Raw genomic sequence first — 21,249 nt, 5'->3', positions numbered from 1 at the left:
GTTCCTAAGACCGCTAATGGTTATAACGATTCCTTCATGTTTGTTGTACTTCCCTGCGCATGATGAGCTACTTATATAATTATGTTTTATCATAATAACAGTAATGTTAATTTTTAAGTACAACGCAATCACGATAAGAATAATTATTATGAAAATAACAGGGATTATGATGGTTATATTTATTGCAATAATGATTCAGTAAATAGTTTTTCATTATTAACGTTGCCGTTATTTTTATTTTTTAATATGAAAATAAACAGACAATAAACATATGCAATGAAATGTTTTATAATGAGGTCATTAAAAAAAAAAAAAAAAAAAAACGCTTTCGAAAATGCAAACAATTTCAGGCTTACGCTTACTAAAACTCCGAACTGCTTATACAGCTGTTATGTTCAAAATGTACTAACAAAACAGTAAGACAGTTAACTATTATGCAATTAAAACAGTCACAGCCCTGACCAGGAGCATTAAGACTAAATTTACCCTTGCTTTCCTATATTATACCACTTTACGGAGACCCAGAGTCATGCTGACCTTGTATTATAATAAGTTTTTAAATGAATTTTACAGCTTACTAAAGTTTCATTACTTGTCGTCTTAAAACCGCGACCTAAATTTTGCATTCAAAAAAGTAGGTCATCGAGGATCATTTCATTATTTCTTAAATAACCATGGAAATTATTAAATACATTCAAATTAATATGGCGAGTTCTTCCCCTATTATTAAGTTTTATATATACTGTAGTGGTTTTGATCTTTAAAGCGAATTTACGTTATGGGTTTTAAAACGAGATATTAAGGAATCTTTTCTCCAAGGCAGAGTTGTACAAGTAAAATTATTTGTGCTCCAAAAGTTTAGTCTATTCAATTTGCTTGTTAAAAAAAAAAAAAAGTTTTGGAAGTAAAACCTTACAATCTTCGCCCAATCAATGATTGTAAGGTTTTACAATCCCGATTATATCAAGCAGAGGACCCTGGGTGTGCCAAGCCTATACTCACCAGATATGAACCCCTGGGGTTAAAAACCACATATAGCAGAACGTGGTTAAAATCCACGGACCTCTGGGTTATGGGCCCAGCACGCTTCCACTGCGCGTAGTGCAGGTATGTACTGTAAATTGTCTGTGTTCTGAAAATTAGTTTGTTCATTTCTCTCAGTATTAAAAAAAAAAATGGAGTTTTCGGAAGGAAAATTTTGCTGTCTTCGCCGGAAACGCAACCCGACATGAAAAAACTATATACGTGTACATATTACTACTCTGTGATACATATAATGTGTACAGATAATCAAGTGTAGCCCTCAATTGGTCAGATATTAAAAAATTCAGCAGCACTTCGAAAACCGGTCTTACTCGATGACGTGTGTACTTATCAGGATTAAGGTTAGAGGGAGGAGAGCAGAGTCCTGCATCGGGTTGGGTCTTCAGTTAATGCCAAAAATTAATATATTAACTATATTAAGAGTCTCTCTCTCTCTCTCTCTCTCATTTCCAGACGTGATAATAAATAAGATGGACATCCTTTTTCGAAATCGAAAAAATATCGAATTATCTCTTTGATCATGATGTTATTTTTATTATCTGTGTAGCACATTAGCATGTAAGGCCACATTGCACTTCTGGTTATGAAGTTTGCATTAAGTGCTTTAGAAATAAAAATTGAATCAACACTAAAAATGAAACGCTTCAGTACAAAAACAATACTGTATTTGTTGGCATCCATCGCGGAAATTCAAAATTACCGTATAATTTAAGCTTATCGTCATCCCTACAAAACGTCTATATTTTTATTTCTTACGGTTAATTAATATCATGTTAAGAAGTGTATATTCATATAAATAAGGAAAAAATATAAATATTTAGATTTAGCATTAGTATTATTATCGCTAAATGATGCAAGAAAGCAGACTTTTCTGCATCTGCCAAAGGGTGAGGGGATTCTCTATCACTCGCACCTTCCCCGTCATCAAAAGTGGCTATTCAATTCCGCTTTGAATTTTACCAAACTCTACCCTCCGCTTCGATCACTATAGTAAGCAATTTATTCCAATGATCACTGCAATGTATTCTAATAATATATGCTGCCTGAAAATAAACTTCATGAGATCCATCCTGTTACTTCCAAAATTCTGCATTTTTGGTGCCCCAGGTTCTTCTAACGTCTACCAGTGAAATATACCTCCCACGTTCATTCTACTGTTCCCTTCAAGCAGGGGCGTTCCTAACTGAAATCTGGCGCATCCCTTTAAAATTGTCTTCATATGTGTATGTAAGTTTCAGGTTTTCAGGGGTCCCTTGACGTTGACCCCTTGCACCCTCGGGACCCATTCGCTGCCTTCAAAGCCTTATACACCTCTATCTGGTCGAGGGGCGTTCCTAGTATATGTGTCACCCGGGTGCCAATCGAAATTTTGCGCCCCTTTAAAATTTTTTTCATGTGTGTATGTAAGTTTCAGGTTTTCAAGTGCCCCTTGAACGTTGACGCCCAGGTGCAGTGGACCCTTTCACCCTCGGGACGGCCTGCCCCTGATCAGGTCCCCCACTCCAAGATGTCTAGTTGCCAAACTTTACATCCACACCTTCTTACCTGTTCTTCATATTGGCATCAATTAGAACCCCTCGCCAATCTAGTTACCCTTCTTTCGGCTCTTTCAAGAAGCTCTATATCTTTCTTCAAGTGCGGCCTCCTGGTCTGAACGCAATATTCTAAATACAGTCTCATCATCGTCTTATACAGAGGGGCAACGTCAGACCGTAGAACAACACGAAATATTCCGTAATTTAAGATGGGCACCAGAACAAATATATATATATATATATATATATATATATATATATATATATATATATATATATATATATATATATATATATATATATATATATATATATATATATATATATATATATATATATATATATATATATATATATATATATATATATATATATATTTCAGCTGTAAAACTGTAGCCGAGTGGTCAGGAGCTCGGATGCGTAAGTATACTGACTGGGATTCAAGCCCGTAACTGCTGAATACGGTGCTGTATTCAGCAGTGACTTCTCTCTATTTTGTGAACTCCTTTGACCATATGGTCGTCCCGGGGAGTATAAACATAAAAATTATCTATTTATTTTTATATTAGCTTAAAAAATATCGGGCAAATAAACTAAATAAGCTCATGGGCTTGGCACACCTAGGGTCCTGAACTGGATATCATCATTCTTCTCTTTCTTGGTGATTCCCTCTACTTTTGACACTCTCTCTCTCTCTCTCTCTCTCTCTCTCTCTCTCTCTCTCTCTCTCTCTCTCTCTCTCTCTCTCTCAGGGTGACTCGGGAATTATTTTTTTTTTGGCTGGTGCAGCATAAGCCTCAGGCTTCCTTGCACCATATGGCTAATAATAATAATAAATAATATTTGTAAATAAATTAAGTAAAACTTTATTCCTCGGCATGGCATCCCAAGTGATGAGTAAAGGGAGAGTATTGGTTGAAAAATACTACTTTGCTATCTATCGTATATGCGCATTCCTAGCCACTGGTTTACACAGCATGGAAATGATGCCAGGAAACGGACTTTTTCTGCATCTGCCAAAAAAAAAAAAAAAAACACTGAGTTTGAAACCGTAGCTGAAAATGTGGGGGGGACACAATGGACGCCAGCAGCACATCCCTCCCCACTCTCAATTTCAAAGATGTTGTGAAAGGTGATTGTAGTTTCGTCTAATTAAGCGATTTGCGCAAATTATCATAAATACACTTCTGTCTGGGTCAAGATGGCAGGCGGGTATACATTCTGAGTATACAGTTTCGTCCAGCACATTCCTCGCCTCCGTGGGAAAACGGGAGCAATTTAATTCCTAACAGTGCCTTTCGCCAGCAGCACAGCCAGCAAAAGAGCACAGCCTGCAGCTGGATTTCTAATCCAAGAAAATATACAGCTCAACCCAGAAATTGTTCGAGTTGATTTTGCGCATAAAGTTACTAAAATATTTGTAAAATAATTATATTATGAATATAATTTTCGGTTTTTTGGGGTTTTTTTTTCAATTAATTATTTTTTTTATTTATTTTTTATTTTTTTATTTTTTTCAATTTTTAAAGCGTATTAGAATGAGTTTATCGTAAAGAGTTTATTAAGGATTAAAAAGTTTATATCAAGGAACAAAAATAGTAACGGATACAGGTAATAAATTTACAGAAGAAAGTATAATAAATCAGGGTGTTAGACAGGGATGTAGTTGTCACCTGTCACCACCAATAATAGAAATATTATGAAGAATTGTGGAAAGACCCAACATATCAAACTGAAGAGATACAGTTAGACCCAGTTAGTGACATAGATCCGATAACGAAGGAAGAATTGGAAAAGGCATTGAAAGCTACAAAAAATAGGAAAGCATTAGGAATGGATGGTATAAATGCAGAACTGATCAAGTATGGAGGAAGTTTTTTAAAAGACATGATAATAAATTTATTTAATAAATGTTGGGAACAATATAAAATACCAGAAGAATGGAAGATGGCAAAAATTATTTCAATATTTAAAAAAGGAAATAGAAATGATACAAAGAATTATAGAGGGAATAGCGTACTAAATACAGTATATAAAATGTATAGCAAAATAATCAATAATAGAATTAAAATTATCTCTGATAAAATATTAATAGAACAGGCAGGATTCAGAAAAGAAAGATCATGTACAGATAATATATTTATATTAAAACAAATAACAGAAAAACGAAAAGAGTTTAATTTAGAAACGCATTTATAGATTATGAAAAAGCATTTGATCGAGTAAACAGGCGAAAACTATTGGACATATTGAGTAATAAAGGATACTCAAAAGCATCTTACAAAAATAATACAGAGTTTATATCAAGGAACAAAAATAGTAATAGATACAGGTAATAAATTAACAGAAGAAAGTATAATAAATCAAGGAGTTAGACAGGGATGTAGCTTGTCACTAACTCTGTTTAACATATTGCCCCAGGGGCTCACATCTGGTGAGTATGGGCTTGGCACACCCAGGGTTCCGAACTGGATATCATCATTCTTCTCTTTCTTTGTGATTCCTTACTACTTCTCTCTCTCTCTCAATTTTTTTTTTTTTTTTTTTGGACGGTGCAGCATAAGCCTCAGGCTTCCTTGCACCATATGGATAATAATAATAATAATAATAATAATAATAATAATAATAATAATAATAATATATCGAGTATATGATATGTAAATGGCAAGAAGAAATTAATACAGGTATAAATTTACTATATAATATATATAATATATGCATTAGCGCATCTAGCAGCGCCTGTTTTAGGCAGTGCCCGTGGCAAGTGCCTCACATGCGCACCCTCACCGGGCCTGGCAATATAAAACGATTCAGTGTTTTGTAACTCTGATCACAGCTAAATTGTCTTCCTTAACATCGGGGGCTTTTTCAGTGCGAATTCTACCCACGACTACCAGAGCCTCGAGCGCTGTAGTCGTGGTAGTGCCATGACTCGAGCCCCTGCATCGAGTCATGGCACTACCACAGTAACACTGAAAATTAAGGAAGGAAATACCTTTTTGTAATTATTACATATTTATTTTTGTATTTATACCCGATGTCATAAATAATTAAATAGTATATAACATACGCGTAATCCTAAGTCGACAGAACAAAACCAAACGGACGCCTCCGTAGCCAGGTGGGCAGGAGCAGCAGTGTGTAGCACACGCTTCTTGATTAGACCGGGGTTCGAGCCCGTGACCACCAAATATGGAGGATGCGGAAAGGTCAGGGAATGAACCACCGCATATCCCCGGAAAAATATGGCCTCAGTTGCTAATGCTCCTAAAAACCAACAACAAAACCAAACGACGTGCCACTCTCAAACTGGTTCCGTTGGCTAAGATCACTGATCGCCAACCGTATGCTCCAGCATTTTTATATGTCGACCTTCTTGAAGTGTACCGCATGTATAGCATCTTTTAATCAAAGTGTGACTCGAGTGACAAAAAGTTAGGAACCGCTGGCTTAAACAATAGCAAAAAGGGGCTCCCATCTGGTGAGTATGAGCTTGGCACACCCAGAGTCCTGAGCTGGATATCATCAGGGTGATTCCCTTTTGACTCTCTCTCTCTCTCTCTTAGGGTAACTCGGGGATTTTTTTTTTTTGGCTGGTGCAGCATAAGCCTCAGGCTTCCTTGCACCATATAGCTAATAATAATAATAATAATAATAATAATAATAATAAATAACCCACGCATGCGCACAGCGACGCTTTGGAATAGGATGAGTGAATGTGCCAGACAAATGTTGTTTATACTCCAGCACGACCACCAGGTCAGTGGAGTTTACAATAAATTATCAATTCAATTTTTAATCGTATTTAGCAGTCAAGGGTCCACTCAAACCGCGGTCCACTCAAAGAGCGCGTGCTACTTCACTAACGCTCCTGATCACCCGGCTATGTCACGGTTTCTAGTCCCGCGTGCTTTTCTTAGCGTTTATCGGCAATGAATAAGACATTTGTTTTATATATATACATATAAAATTCATCGCCATTCGATGATACACCTGAAATTAAACGATTAGGTAGACAACTACAGTACTTGATTTAAATATTGCGGAAAAGCAGAGTACTGTACTAACGAAAAAAAAAACATTCTTTGCACTACAAAATGAAATTACCAGTGGCTGCTAAAATAAGCGAGATAGAAACGTAAAGAAACAGAAATTGTCAAATAACTAGTAAATATCTTTCGAATTCCAATAAATAATTCTATGCAAAATACTTTTTCACAGCCGCTATTTATTGCAAAAAATAAATAAATAAATACCCGCAAACTTTTTGATTTAACTAGAAATTGATGCGATGCAGATTTTTGCATTGGCCATAGGATCCCTAATAAAAACTGGAGGCTGAGAGAGAGAGAGAGAGAGAGAGAGAGAGAGAGAGCAAAAGATGCGTCGGTGCGGAAGTGAAATCCTATCCTGTAGTTAGTCTCGCCACTCCCTGGTACTGGCGAGACTTGTTATAACCCAGAACTACCTCAGCCTACTGGCCTACATCCGACTTCACAAAACAACGAGTCTTTGGACGGCATATATTTTGAGAATGTCTGAGAACAATCTGATACTGAGAGGTCGGGGACACATCCTAACGAATTTATGCTTGGAGAGAAGGGCTACAGTTAATAAAGTTGAAGCATATGCGTGAGATTCCCCAAGTGTAATGGCTAAGATTTATGTCTGTTCGTTTGTTAAACCGGATGCATATGGGAGAAATTGAAATACCCAAGTCAATAAAAAAGAAAAGCACATGTGTACGCGTAAGAAAGAGAGGGGGAATAGTAAGCGAAATGTCTCGGTCATCTGTGTTCTGAACAGAGAAGCGAATGTATGAAAATGTCATGCTCATAAACGTTGATGAAATTGATCCCAATTATGAAAAATACGAAGAGCAACTAAAGGATGCCGCCATATTTTTTAATGCTTTGTTATGTGACTATGTTGCAGAAATGTTGAGAGAAAGTTCTGTTAATTTTGCCACACGCTGGGAAGATGGCCTTCTCAGTACATAATTAATCAACCCTTACTGGCATTTGAGTGCAAGTGAAAGTTGTTATCTTGTATGAATATTACAGGAAATACGTAATACTTAGCAAATAAGATATAGGAAGGAATATCTTCCACTCAGACCTCTTCAAACTGATTTATTTCCTACAAAATAAGTCCATTAGGCCCATAAAGCAGAAACTTCTCTGGTACTACTGCATCACATCATTACTGAATATTTTAAAACACAATAATGACCGGGTGTTGTTAGTTGCTTCCTACATAACAGGACCAGTGTCTATAATTAGAAACAGCTACTCCAGTCACGAAATTTTAGATGATTTTTCCTGTAGTATCAACCGAATGGTCCCATGAAGTTATGCTTTATTCGCTTACACGAATCGAATATTAACATATGTATCAAGTATTAAGTAAAGGAAGGCAGGGGACAGTTCTATAACAATTTGCCAGTAAAAATGCAAAACAAAATTTAGCACTAGTTATCGCAGTGTTTTACAACTTACTTTGAAATGGGTAAGAAATTGGCAGTACATAAAATCCATAGAAACTTCATTCACTTTTAATACATAATAATAATAATAATACAATACAATACAATTTATTTTTATCAAGAGAATTTGTTTACAATAAATGAACTTGTTAAGAAAAGTAAATTTGTAATTTACATTCTTCATTTACAACAGTTTTTGCATACAAATTTGTTATCTAACAGAAAAGGTAATGAAATCACAACACATAGTACATTCCGCACTGCAAACAGAGATAGCAATTTATCTGCATAGCAATTCTGATCTACTGTATCATTGAGTATCAAAAATTTTCTTATTAAGAATTTTAATTTGGAGATAGAATAACTTCTCCTGAGCCTGAAATCTACACTAGCCAACAAGTTGTTTATTATATTCATTGTATGCCTATCTCCAAATCTATTTAGTACCCTAGGGTGAGACAAAACAACTTTTGGGTTCCCTAAATTATGTGAGACATTTCTTTGCAGATTCGACTCTTCAAAAATAGTGTTAAGATTTTTCAAGATTAAATTTAACTTCAGTTTTTGAACTGGATAAAGTATTTTTCATTTCAACAAAAATTGCCTTCTCTTATTCAGGTCATTCCAAAAGTTTGTCCCCATTAAAAGTCTCAAAATCCTGTTAATTAAGTTGTTTATTACCCTTATTTCAGTTATATTTGCTCGTGCCAATACATTTACTAAATAATTGAGTTGGGAGTCCACTAATGCATAATATAAGGTAACGTTTGTTCTAAGATTTAACTCATTCTTAATGTAGTAAAAAAAGTACACATAAAATCTCATTTTTTTTGTACAAATTTGTTATATGGATTGCCCAACTTAGACTGTAGTCAATCCATAACCCAAGGTAAGAATGATTTGAAACTTTTTCCACAGTTAGACATTTGCAATTCTGGAAATTCTGATCATGTAGGCATTCATGTTTATGTAATTTAATAGAGGGATGAATGTCCAAGGTTTGATGAGGAGGTCTAATTACCAAAAAATTTGTTTTTTCAATAATTTTCAATAATAATAAAAGACAGCGATTGCTAACATGAAAGATTACTTCCAGAAACACACAGCAACAGCACTCCAGCAGGCCATAAGGAAGATAGACAAGCGGTATACCCCACTCAACCTAAGCGAGGAGTCCCTCCTCCCAACCAGGAGGCACAAACGAAGCTAGAAAGATGGGCAGAGAAGACACTCCATGGCAGACACTACAATGATCTCCATCAAGATCGCATAGATAAAATTGCTTCCAATGCATGGCTCACCAGCGGGACGCTCTTCCCCGAGACTGAAGGATTCATGCTCGCCATCCAAGACCAGGTAATCAACAGCAGGAACTATAGAAAATACATCGCCAAGGAGCCCGGAGTGTTCGATGACACATGTCAACGATGCCACCTCCCTTAAGAAACGATTTAACATATCACCGCTGGATGCAAGGTGATCACCCAGACTGAGTACACTCATAGACACGACCAGGTAGCCAGGATAATACATCAGAAGCTAGAAAGGAAATACCAGTTGATCGAAGAAAATGTACCGTTCTACAAGTACGAACCCCAGGCAATACTAGAGACCACAAGCTGTACTGGGACCGCGCCATAATAACGGATAGGACAATCCCGCACAACAGACTGGATATCTCTTGTGGACAAGAAGGAAAATGCTACCTATCTGATTGACATAGCGGTACCCAACACCGGCAACCTGCAGAAAACCCATGGGGAAAATATCAGGAAGTACACTAACCTAAGACAGGAGATCAAAGAGATGTGGCATATGCAACAAGTAACGACCATCCCGATCTTCGTGTCAACCATAGGTATGGTGCCAAAGACCCTACATAACAGCCTAGTAGCAACAAGTCTCCCAGCGAACACCTACAAGGAACTCCAGAAAGTCGCAATCCTGAACACCTGTAAGATAGTCAGAGAGTTCCTCGATCAACAGTAACACCAGACATAACAACAACCACCCTTGGTAGCAATACCCGTACTTGTATACTTGGTAGCAATACCCGTCACGAGGTGGAACCCCCAATCAGGGATAAATAATATGAGCAATAATAATAATAATAATAATAAATTAATTAACCTCTTCACGACTACATAAAAAGTAATTAAAATAATTATATCACGAGAATTTGCCTTTGTATGTATTCAATATATTTTCTTTTTAATTTAAAGTGCATTAAAATATCGATATGTAGATAAGTGCTAATTTTTGGTAGAACATTACACACGATCACCGGTTGAAAGGACCAATATAAAGGTCTTCTATTTCTGTAGTGGACTACATTCAGGTAAAAATAATATATACGTGCAGATTATGAATTTTGGTTGTTCCAGGAAGATATTCCTGGTGTACATTGTTATCCGTGGGCCCGTGTGCGTGGTTTATTTTGGGGGGGTTCGCTTTACTTTTGTGATTGATATTTTATAACATTTAAAAAATGCTTTGTATTCCCCCCTCATTCTGTGTCGGGGAATCAAGGTGAGCATCTAGCCCTTTTGCTAGATGGTCACCTTGATCCTACCTGCAGCTTTGCAAAGACTAAACACATTATTGATCACAGGAACACAGCCAGCTTCAAGCACTGGAAAATTAAACAACTGCTGGGGCCATTAATTTCACCATGACTGACTATATGAAACAATGAAATATTTACCGATTCAACACGCCAAATAGTCTGTTAGTTTCACGACCCATTTAGGGGAAAGGGGGAGGAGTCCGGAGGACTGCTATTCCGCACTCCAGCTATGCGATAGAGCATAAAAATTTTACTTATATATTTGCACAAAAATAATTTTTTGCACAAAAAATGACGAAAGATAAATAGAAATTAAAAATACATGAATAAAAATACAGTACTTAAATATAAAATAAAACCTGCTGTTATGTAGTAATTCCATATACAGTATTATGTTTGCCTGCTAAAAAATCTCAAAAATTTCAATAATTCGAAAATACACATGAGGCACAAAAATTGTGTCTATCCCCGGGCACCGAGTCTGTTTAAACGAGCCCTGTTTCGTATGAAAAAAAAAACCAAAAAAAAAAAAAAAAATTATACAGTTTTATGAAAGTTGCATTTTACAACGCAACATTACTGATTGATTGATTGATTGATTTGGTAGTTGTTGGCGCATCGGCATCTGTGGCCATATTGCACCTCCCAAGGTTTTTGCAGTACTTTGATCCAAGCCCGAGGCGGGAATCGAACCCGCGACCTTTGGGTTGCCGGGCAGGTACTTTACCCACTCGGCTAGCCCGGTCGGCCGCGCAACATTACTACTAACCTTTCGACGTACTATTCATAAGTAAAGCGATTGTGAAACTGTGTTAATCAGATATTAACTGGCAAGTAATTCAATACGTACAACTCGACCAAAAATATCTGTTGCGCTCTACAGTAGCAAAAGTAAACGAGTATCTCTGCTTGCGTTGTCTTACGCATGTTCGTTTGCTCCGGTATTTATGCACTTGTTTTTCACGCGTATGCATACGCGCCCATATATAATTTTCACATCTTCCCGTTAAATAAATGTAATACTACAACTTAACTGCTTTTAAAATGAATAATGATTATTATGACTTGTTCTTAAATATAAGATGAAAATAAACCATTTCCATTATATAATGCTAATTTATCGATTTTATCGTTACTGCTCCTCTCATTAGTCAGGGATGAGGATTTCGCAGAAGTATGGCTGATTCCTAACTTCTTGAAACAATCGTTCCAGGTCCAACTATCCATTGTTGTAATTTTCGCACTGCACAAGGCAGTGACAAACCTATGAGATTGCAGGGAACTGAGCTCGGCAGGGAGAAGGGAGGCAGGTGATCTGCTTCTGGGAAGTGGGAAGACGCGCCTCTGCATTAGAGCTCCAATGCCTTTCCATTGTTCTTGACACGCACTTGGTACGCGCGTACCTGGCACACGTCAAGGAACGAGAGCTGATTTTCTGACACGCGTGTACCATTTTTCTGTGGTTAGGAACGCGCGTTGGTGTATACAATGATCAATTCAATTCTATGGACGTAGAAACGTACGTTGTTCTTACGCGTAGGGAAACGCGAGCATAAATACGCCCTAAGTAGTAGAGAACGGAACTCCTTTTACATTCGCACCGCACACTCGATTTCCACCCTTTCTCACTCTATCTTCACTTGTAAAGATCTAGTCGCACTGTTCCACAACTAAATCTTGCAGCACAAGCGCATAAAAACTTGAAAAACACTATACTGAACCCAATTTTGTGCATAGGGAGATGAAGTGACTCTGATTACCTCCACTTGATTCTGCATTGATTCCAGGATACTATAGGACTCCGGGGATCAATGTCCAAAATTTTAGATCCAACAGTAGCCCATGTATCATAAAACCCTAAGTAGGGTAATGATTCGGAAATTCTGATCACATGACCTCCTCTTTCCGCCAAGGAGGATCAGAATCAAGATTTTAGTATTAGTACCCGTATTAGTGGTGACCTCTACTAATATAGGTCCTCTGTTCCTGTAGTGAACTACATTCAGGTAATAATAATATATATGTGCACATTATGAATTTTGGTTATGAAAGTTAAGCCAAATGGATACCAAATAAATGTATAATTATTACTATTATATAGCTCACTGTTGAACCAACAGAGAACCAGATAATAAATAACCTGATTTATTATTATTATTATAAATTTGCAGCCATTGTCAATCCACTACAGGATGGTGGCCTCCTCAACAAATCATGTTTAAGGAAATAGACCATAATCTGCCACGCTGGTCCAGTGAAGGTTGGCAAATAAACCGTATTTAACATTCAGGGGCTTGAACCCAGGTCTACTCAAACAGCGTGTGCCACAGTGGTCTTATATATATATGATAGGTATTTCACTTCTATAAAATAAAAAATTAGGCTATAAATTAGAAATTCAGCATGACAGTGGCCTTGTCGTAACATATACATATAAATTCCATACATCGTAGGTTTGAGTCTTCATTACGCCACTCCTTAAGCAGATGGATACGTTATAAGTATGTCAACTATTTGATCTATAAAGACTAGTCTATTTTCAGTAAGCAGGAAACTAGTCAACTGTCTTCTTTCTGGTCAGTAAATTCATTTTGGATTTAATAACCAGGAAGATTAAACTCGACCTTTAGACTCTATGACCTGGTTACTCCTTGAAGCACTTTAACATACTAGTATGTCCCCTAATCAACTAACCAGTCGTTTAAGTAGGTCACATTCTGGAAATAAGATCATGCAGCACACTACTGGAATAGCCTGAGAAAAATCTATTGTGCAAGGTGTGCCAGATGCTTTTTCTTCTCCTTTCCTCCAAATAATTGCAATATATAAAAAGAGTAGAGTTATTGACAGCAGTATGAACTATTTAGACTACGCAGTATTAGTATAGATATTACTATTATTATAATTATATATATTATTATAATTTTTTTACAAATACAAACATGGGTAATTCAACATGCGCTCGTGTGCTAGAATTTCAGTGTTGACATCAGTGCCGCGGCATGCCTATGAGGCACCTTTGTGCAAAGTTGTTTCGGCAGTACGTCCCCCCCAAAAAAAAAGACCCATAAAAATCCGATCAATGACAAGAGGAATTTTTATGGGTCTCTTTCACAATGTAGCTGAGATAGGCAGTCTCAGTCAAGCATAGCATGGTTTTTATCCCGAAAATTCGTGCAGCAAATCGACCATAGGACACACGCAATTTACAGATATATTATATACGGCGCCATATAGCTTAAGTTGCTGATGCACTAAAAACCCGACTACAACCAACCAACGTCTCTGACCACTCGCTTCAGGTGATGTTAGATGGCTCTGATTGACTTTTGAACTAATAGTATCAGTAGTAATGGAGGCATTGTGATGCAAGAAAGCAGGCATATGAGTTTATGTAGCATCAGCCAAAAAAAAAAAAAAAAAAACAATTTCACACATCCATTCCCTCCAAAAGTTTGCCCAGTTCCTCCTTGAATTTATTTAAGCTATCATCTTCCACAACGACAGGAGGCGCCTCGTAGCCAGGTGGGAAGGAGCAGCAGTGCGTAGCACACGCTTCTTGATTAGACCGGGGTTCGAGCCCGTCACCACCAAATACGGAGGATGCGGAAAGATCAGGGAATGACCACCGCATATCCCGGAGCAATATGGCCTTAGTTGCTAATGCTCCTAAAAACCAAAATAACAAACTAACAAACAAACCACAACGACAGATGGAAGTTTGTTCCAGAATTAACTACCCACTGGCTAAAGGCAAATTTCAAACTATATTAAAAACTGTATTAACTTTAACATACTAGTATGTCTCCTAATCAACTAACCAGTCGTTTAAGTAGGTCACATTCTGGAAATAATCTAAAAAATATTAAAGAAGTCTAGTCTAAAAATATTTTAATACAGTTTTTAATATAGTTTGACAATTGTCTTCTGTTTCTAGTCTATCATTGCTGATGGGTTAGTTTGGGGTAGATTGATGGGCATCGGCTACGCTTTGCTCTTCCTTGGTGGCAGTAAGTAGACAATGGAAATTGAAGACAAGATTAGTTTTAAGAAAAACCGTATAAATTAACAATCTTTTAATGAGGATATTGTCGCGTTATAACTTAGATCTTTTATATTATATTAACCGGATAAATTTGATGTGAGCGTCGGATGAAGATTTTCCTACAAAAAGGTATGGTAATCTAATCTATCTTATATTTAAACAATGTAATAACATTTTTTTTTTGTCCTCGCCTTTTCCCATTATTATATGGGGTCAGCGTTTTTATTGTTTTGGCATGCAATTTTTACGGCCGGATGCCCTTCTTGATGCCAACCCTCACCCTTTATTCGGGCTTTATTTGGTGGTCACAGGCGCGAACCCCGGTCTAATCAAGAAGCGTGTGCTATGCACTACTGCTCCTGCCCACGGAGGCGCCAAACAATGTAATAACATTGCATATACAAAACCATAGAACTGAAAATACATGTAAAACTTTAAAGTTTTAGTAAACTAACACAAGTGCAACCTCCCCAAACCTTCTTCTATAAACATATTCAGAAAAAAAATAACTCGTTTCCTGAGATTTTAGGTGAACAAGCGACAAATTTCAGAACCTCTTTCCGCTTTCTCAGTCTACGATCCCTGTGTAAGTGCCTTTTGGAGAACACAGCGCAGCGGAACCTTCGGGCTGTCACAACTCCAGTGAATGGTACTTTTCTGATAAATGCTTGCAAGTGTATGCTCCCCCCCCTCAGCCAATTGTTGTACGGGAGTAAACCCAACTTGGTCCAACAAAGAGATTTAATAATACTAATATTGTCTCGCCCTATCCGACCAGCCGCAAGTAACCACTCCATTCCTAAGAAATGTATTTTCAAGAAATTTTATAAAAAGATTTGTGGAGTCATCCCAAATTTCATTTATATTTTAAAATCAACTTTTTCTTTCTTTTTTTTTTTTTTCCATAAATTTTCTAGTTCTCTTTGTATAAAAATATGGCTGGGCATTACTCGATAAGGAAAAGGTGGATCAACATCAAATTTTAACATATGTTCTGTTCGTCTCTTGGAAGGGTTTAGCATGAATTTCGATTCTACAGTTCACTAGTCCCCTCTGCTGCAGAAATTTGCACTATAAATAAATTTAAAAAGAAATCTTCCGTTTATAGACCAGAAGGAGCGCACAGTCAGAGAAATTTATAAGAAACAGCACCATATTTAGTAGTCACGCGAGCTTGAACCACGGTCTCAAAGTGCGTGTATATTTATGCAACCTCGCTCTTGACTGTGTTACGGCGACCTTTTAAGTTTCGAATGATCGAGCGTTATCTGAAAAGGAAAAATCGAATGAAGCCAAATTTTCGTTGGTCCCTGGGAAACGTTTAGGACTAACTGCGGTTTCATACCCTTTTACCGTTTTTCCCTCATCCCTTCCCCAGCAGAAATCTATATATTTAAATGAAAGAATATTTTAGACAATACTCGAGAAGGAAAAGTTCAATCTATACCAAATTTTTGGCACGTTTCGTTGGTCATTGCGGACCAACGAAAATTCAAAATTTCAGGACTTATTTAAAATATTCTTCTGGACTTTCATGTCAATAGATTAACCCATGTACATTCCTTTCCTTTAAAAAAGTATTGCTTTTTAAATTCCAGTTGATAGCTACCCATCGCATGGTGATGGTCAGCCATAAGAATTTGGTAAATATTAATGAAAGTTTTTAACCCCTGGGATATACTGTATTTCATAACACAAGGCGCCTGGAATATAAACATAATGTGATACTTAACTTGTTTATTTTTAATAAGAAACTTAACTTATTTTTAAACTCTTTCCGTGATTGGTATATATACATACTAATAAATCTTCTATAATAATAGATTACGATCATTTATATTTTTTTTTAATAACAAACAATTATTAAAATAAAAATAAAAAAAAACCTGTTTCCTTATTAAGCCGGCAAGAAGCGAGAACGACAAGAGATAAGTAAGCAAGTAATAAAAATCAAAAGGTGTAAAAAATATTAGTGGTCAAGGTAACATTTTTTCAGTTGAGAGGTAGTCCACAGAAATAGCAGATTTAGCACTTTCGCAGTCTCTAAGTAGGAAAAATTTCCGAATAAATGTTGGAGGGTAGTACATATAAATATATAAATTCACCCCTCCCCAAAGTTATACTTCAAATAAATATTGGAGGACAGTGTATATATATATATATATACAGTATATACATATATACTTTTCCACCAAAGCTTTACCTCCTATAATATGTCATCTATTATCAGATATGTTCAGACAAACAGGAAGGTCACGTATTATCTGATAGGTTCCTAAATCCGGATATCCCATTTTTTTTTTTTTTTTTGTTATATTGTACCTTTCCCTCAAGCTTTCAAATTACAGTGAACCGCACATAACGTTCAAACACGATCATCGCTTAGAATTATAGCAATCAAAATTCCGAATTTATAAATTTCGGTGTGGTTGAATAAAAGCTAATTTTCAAGTAGACATTCGTAAAAGTGGTATATAGGTTTTTCAAAGATGCCGACAAAGTGCAAATTAACGTATCGAAAACGATAGAAGGCAGTTGTACAAAACCACTTTTGTCCGCGTTTGGTAAAGGTATTACTATTGTTTTCCAACAACAATAACAACTTTACCAAATGCGGAAAAAAAATTGGTTGTTGTCCATGTATACTACTTTCAAGAAAATATTGTTTAAAGTAAGCACATTCATTCAACTTCAAAAGAAAAAAAAGTTTGTCTACCTCAAATGATCAGATTTTATATTTCAGACAATTCTACTTAGCATATGAAAAGTAGTTTACATACAAATGTCCTACTTCTATATGAAACGTTGGTCGCCCTAATGAAAAGTAACTTCGCACCCCAACAACCTTTCACTTTACAATTTCTGCTGCATGACTAGAGATGATAAGCAAGGATGGCTGCTACATGAACGGGACACGAACCAAAATTTGTTCAATTGAGAGGTAGTCTTTCGCAGTCTCTAAGTAGGAAAAATTTCCGAATAAATATTAGAGGATAGTGCATATATATATATATATATATATATATATATATATATATATATATATATATATATATATATATATCGGATGTAGTGAGTTAACTCACTATATCCTACCTATTATACGAAAAAGTATTTTATTAAAAACATTTTGCAAATGTAAAAACTAGTAATCATACCTGAAGGTAGCACCGCTTTTTCTGTATTCACTGTTCTGCATAAAATCACAAGAGTCACGCTCATCAGGGAAGAGTAACACAATGCCCTTCTGAAGAAGATGATAAATAAGGAAACAAGTCTTACTGGACATATCGGATAAAAGCTTAATGCCATTGCTATACACTGTACTGTTCTAATCTAATTTCTATTAAAATTCTCGCTCACACATCCTTATTTTTAAATATAAAATATCAGAAATGGACAAACTTGAACTATGTGAAAAGTCGTTCACCCAAAATCATGGGGTAATAAACATTGAATTTACAGATGCGGAATTAGACACTAATGTCAACTGGCAGTTGCCATCTCTGGTTATCCATTAATGCAGTCACACTAGGCTCGCACATGTGTGCCAGTGGCGAGAGCTTTCTATAGGCGGTGTTTGTAGTCGCCAGTGTGGCCGCGAAAAACAAGAAAAACATCACACGCGGCCCACGCACATAAGTGTTCAAGTGTTTGTAATATGGAGAGGTCTGAACAGTGATGTCAATGACTGTGGGTTAGTGGCTTGTCATCTGTTTATGTTGTATACTGAGAAGGAAGGACATATCCACATAGGCATAATTTATCGATAGCTTCTTCCAATGGATGATAATTTTTATCTACTTCTAAAATGGGGTTCGCGCTTTCAATGAAATTACTGAGTGGAAGTTATCAGAAGCAAAATGGCCGTTAAAATTCAGCTAGCTAAGATGCACCAGTTCAAAAAATGATGAAGGAAATTTCGTAAGAATTCTGTTGCTTAAGTCATCATCCAGAACAAAGAGGAAAATTATTTTTCCTTAAATCATATGTAATTTATTTTATTACATATAATAAAGATATAACTTATAACAATTATATTAACATGAATTACAAAACTGTGTTGGAAGACCTCGTGAATAACAACAAAAATAAAACAAGTGTGAGTGAGTGTAACTGTGATTTATCAAAAAGTGCCAAAGTTTCAAGCGCCAATGAGCTTCCGTTTGGCGGTCCGGAAATTCGACATTAAATGCTAATCGTTCAAGTATGTATGTGAGCATTTTTAGGAATGGGCCAGTCAGAGGCCTTTTGTTTCAATTTATCAAAGAGCTGCTTTTCTGTGCTTATTGAATTCACCAGCGGTGGATTGGTAGTTACAGGAAGGAGGAGGGAAGTCCGAGAAGTGTTTTTCATGGATCCTCAACTTTTTTTTTTTTTTTTTCTCTGAGTTACATGTAATCCTCATTAAATCGCGAGAGTTAGACCCAGCAACCCTTCGCGATCGACAAAATCAAGAATGGCAAACACTTAGAGTAATGAGAGTCAAGAGAGGGACTATAGTAGATTGAGGTATTTCTTGTGCTCTATTAACTGAAGAGACCAGACCAAAAGACGCTGTTGGATACGAGTTCATTATTCCTGATTTATCCTGGAAGCTACAAATGCATTTGTACGGTGAAGAAATTCCGCAAAAGAAAAAAAAAAAAAAAAAAAACTAAAGTGAATGAAAAAAAGAGGTCAAGGGTATATAATTTGGCAAAAGAAAGCATGGGATAATTACAGACTATCTGGAGACACTGATTTATACGAGTATTATAAAGGCAGGCGCAAGCTGAGGATATGCTTTTTCATGCTTTTAGTACACCAAAGAAGAGAGTGAATCAGATAGGCCAAGGAAGTCCAAACTTTTTTTTGTTAGGGAGCCAAAACAGATAAAACGCTGAAGATCGTGGGCTGCATGAGTTGTCGCGTCAAGCGAGTTGTAGGACCACTAATTACACATTTTTCTAAATCGAATTTAATTTTTGTTATCTACGTTCGTATTTACAGTTTTTTTGCATATATTTAATAATTAAATATGCAAATCCATCAACTATTACATAATACTAATAACTATTATTGCACTGTTATTAGCAATACAGGCAAATCGATTGGCTGGACATCCCTGAGATAGGTCTTTACTTGCACAAAGTGGAAAAATCATACAAAGCCCAGAAGAAGTAGGAGTCGAATTGAATACTGTAGATACTTTATAACGGATTTTAACAGTTGAAAGACCATTTGAACCAAGAGGGAACAGTAAAAAAGAGTCAGGTTGCTGTAAATTAAGATGTATAACGATCTCGGATAAGAGCCTATTAGAAAAGTTGTTTCAGCTGAACAAAAGGCTCAAAAGGAGCGGACAGTATACAATACATCCAAACGCAAAAAAAGGCTGTATGAATGAAACATTCTCTTGTTTATGTTAATGAGATCATCATTAGACTCTAGGGACGATCCCTTTGTTAAGCTCGTTTTGACACTGCGTTTCAGTTAATTTCGGCATGGCGCGAATATTTGGTATGCACCGCATGTCTTAAGCAAGCAGATTTTCTACTTGTTTGCTCTTCCTGTAAGCGGGTATGTCTTTGCGAACCTTGTAGCCCACATTCAGATCTAAAGAAGCTTGCAAAGAAGATTAAACCTTCTTGGAAATGTGATGCCTGCAAAATGATCAATAATGACAGCGATAAAGTTGACACGGCGCATCTCACCTTTTATAGAAAATATTCGGAACAGACTGATCCCTCTGTTTACGATGAGGTGAGAACCCTTGTGAACCCTATTCAAGTCGCGGTTATGCAATTGGTAACCGGAATAGATCAGTTAAAAGATGCTCACGTGCATCTGACAGAGGGATGTAGTCGCAAAACTCGAAAACCAACATAATTTGAGAACGGAAACTGATTCTAACGTCATGGATGCGTTTGTTAACAGTTCCGAAATTATGATGTCAAGGGTCAACTTCATTGAAAACAAGATAAGGAACCTCCAGGAGACCTCATCGGGTGTCATTTCGAAAATGGACTTCGGCTTCAGTATGATGAAAGCGAACCTTGCTGAACTGCATGAAAACGTCACATTTATGCACTGATGTAACAAGGACATCAAGCTTATTCTTCTAGACATCTACAATAAAATCGAACTGAATAAGTCCGAGGATTCTAGAGAGCTTTCCGACCTTCTGAACATGCAGGACCTTATTAACAAAAATCATGAAAAGACTAATATCGTGTTAATTTGTCCCGAGTGTAAAAGTAAATCTAGTCACGTTTCTTCCCCACAAATCCCAGAAGAAGCGATTCCGCTGAGACCTCGATCGACATCGCTCATTAGACCTAATCCACTTGTCTCCAACAGCCCTCTTCAACAAACAAGAATGAACGGTGTTTTTCCCAGGGACAAAATCATTCTCGATCACAGGAAAAGGCAATTGATGAATGTCATCCCACACTCTGGATCTATACCGAACCATTCAAGGAACAAACGATGGGAGCGAATAGAGTTTTCAACGCAATGATCGATTCCCCCCTCTGGAGTACCAGCGTCTGAACTCCTGACCTCCTCTAACCCCTCCTCACATCAATCACAG

At 36.6% G+C, this 21,249-nt stretch overlaps 1 protein-coding gene across 1 annotated transcript in view; it reads right to left on the bottom strand.

The window, feature by feature from the left end:
* The window catches only part of LOC150089465 (uncharacterized), a 1,372,165-nt gene extending 1,354,219 nt beyond the window's left edge, over positions 1-17,946 (bottom strand). Inside the window, exon 1 of the mRNA XM_090389992.1 lies at positions 17,834-17,946. Coding sequence (XP_090246118.1) covers positions 17,834-17,897 — 64 coding nt within the window. The 5' untranslated portion in view covers positions 17,898-17,946. The remainder of the gene's footprint in view (positions 1-17,833) is intronic.
* Between the last annotated feature and the right edge of the window lie 3,303 nt (positions 17,947-21,249).

This window comes from Mastigoproctus giganteus, chromosome 2, assembly GCF_048544385.1.
Source record: "Mastigoproctus giganteus isolate SK-2022 chromosome 2, ASM4854438v1, whole genome shotgun sequence".
Lineage (NCBI taxonomy): Eukaryota > Metazoa > Arthropoda > Arachnida > Uropygi > Thelyphonidae > Mastigoproctus > Mastigoproctus giganteus.
This window is presented reverse-complemented; position numbering and strand designations above follow the sequence as displayed.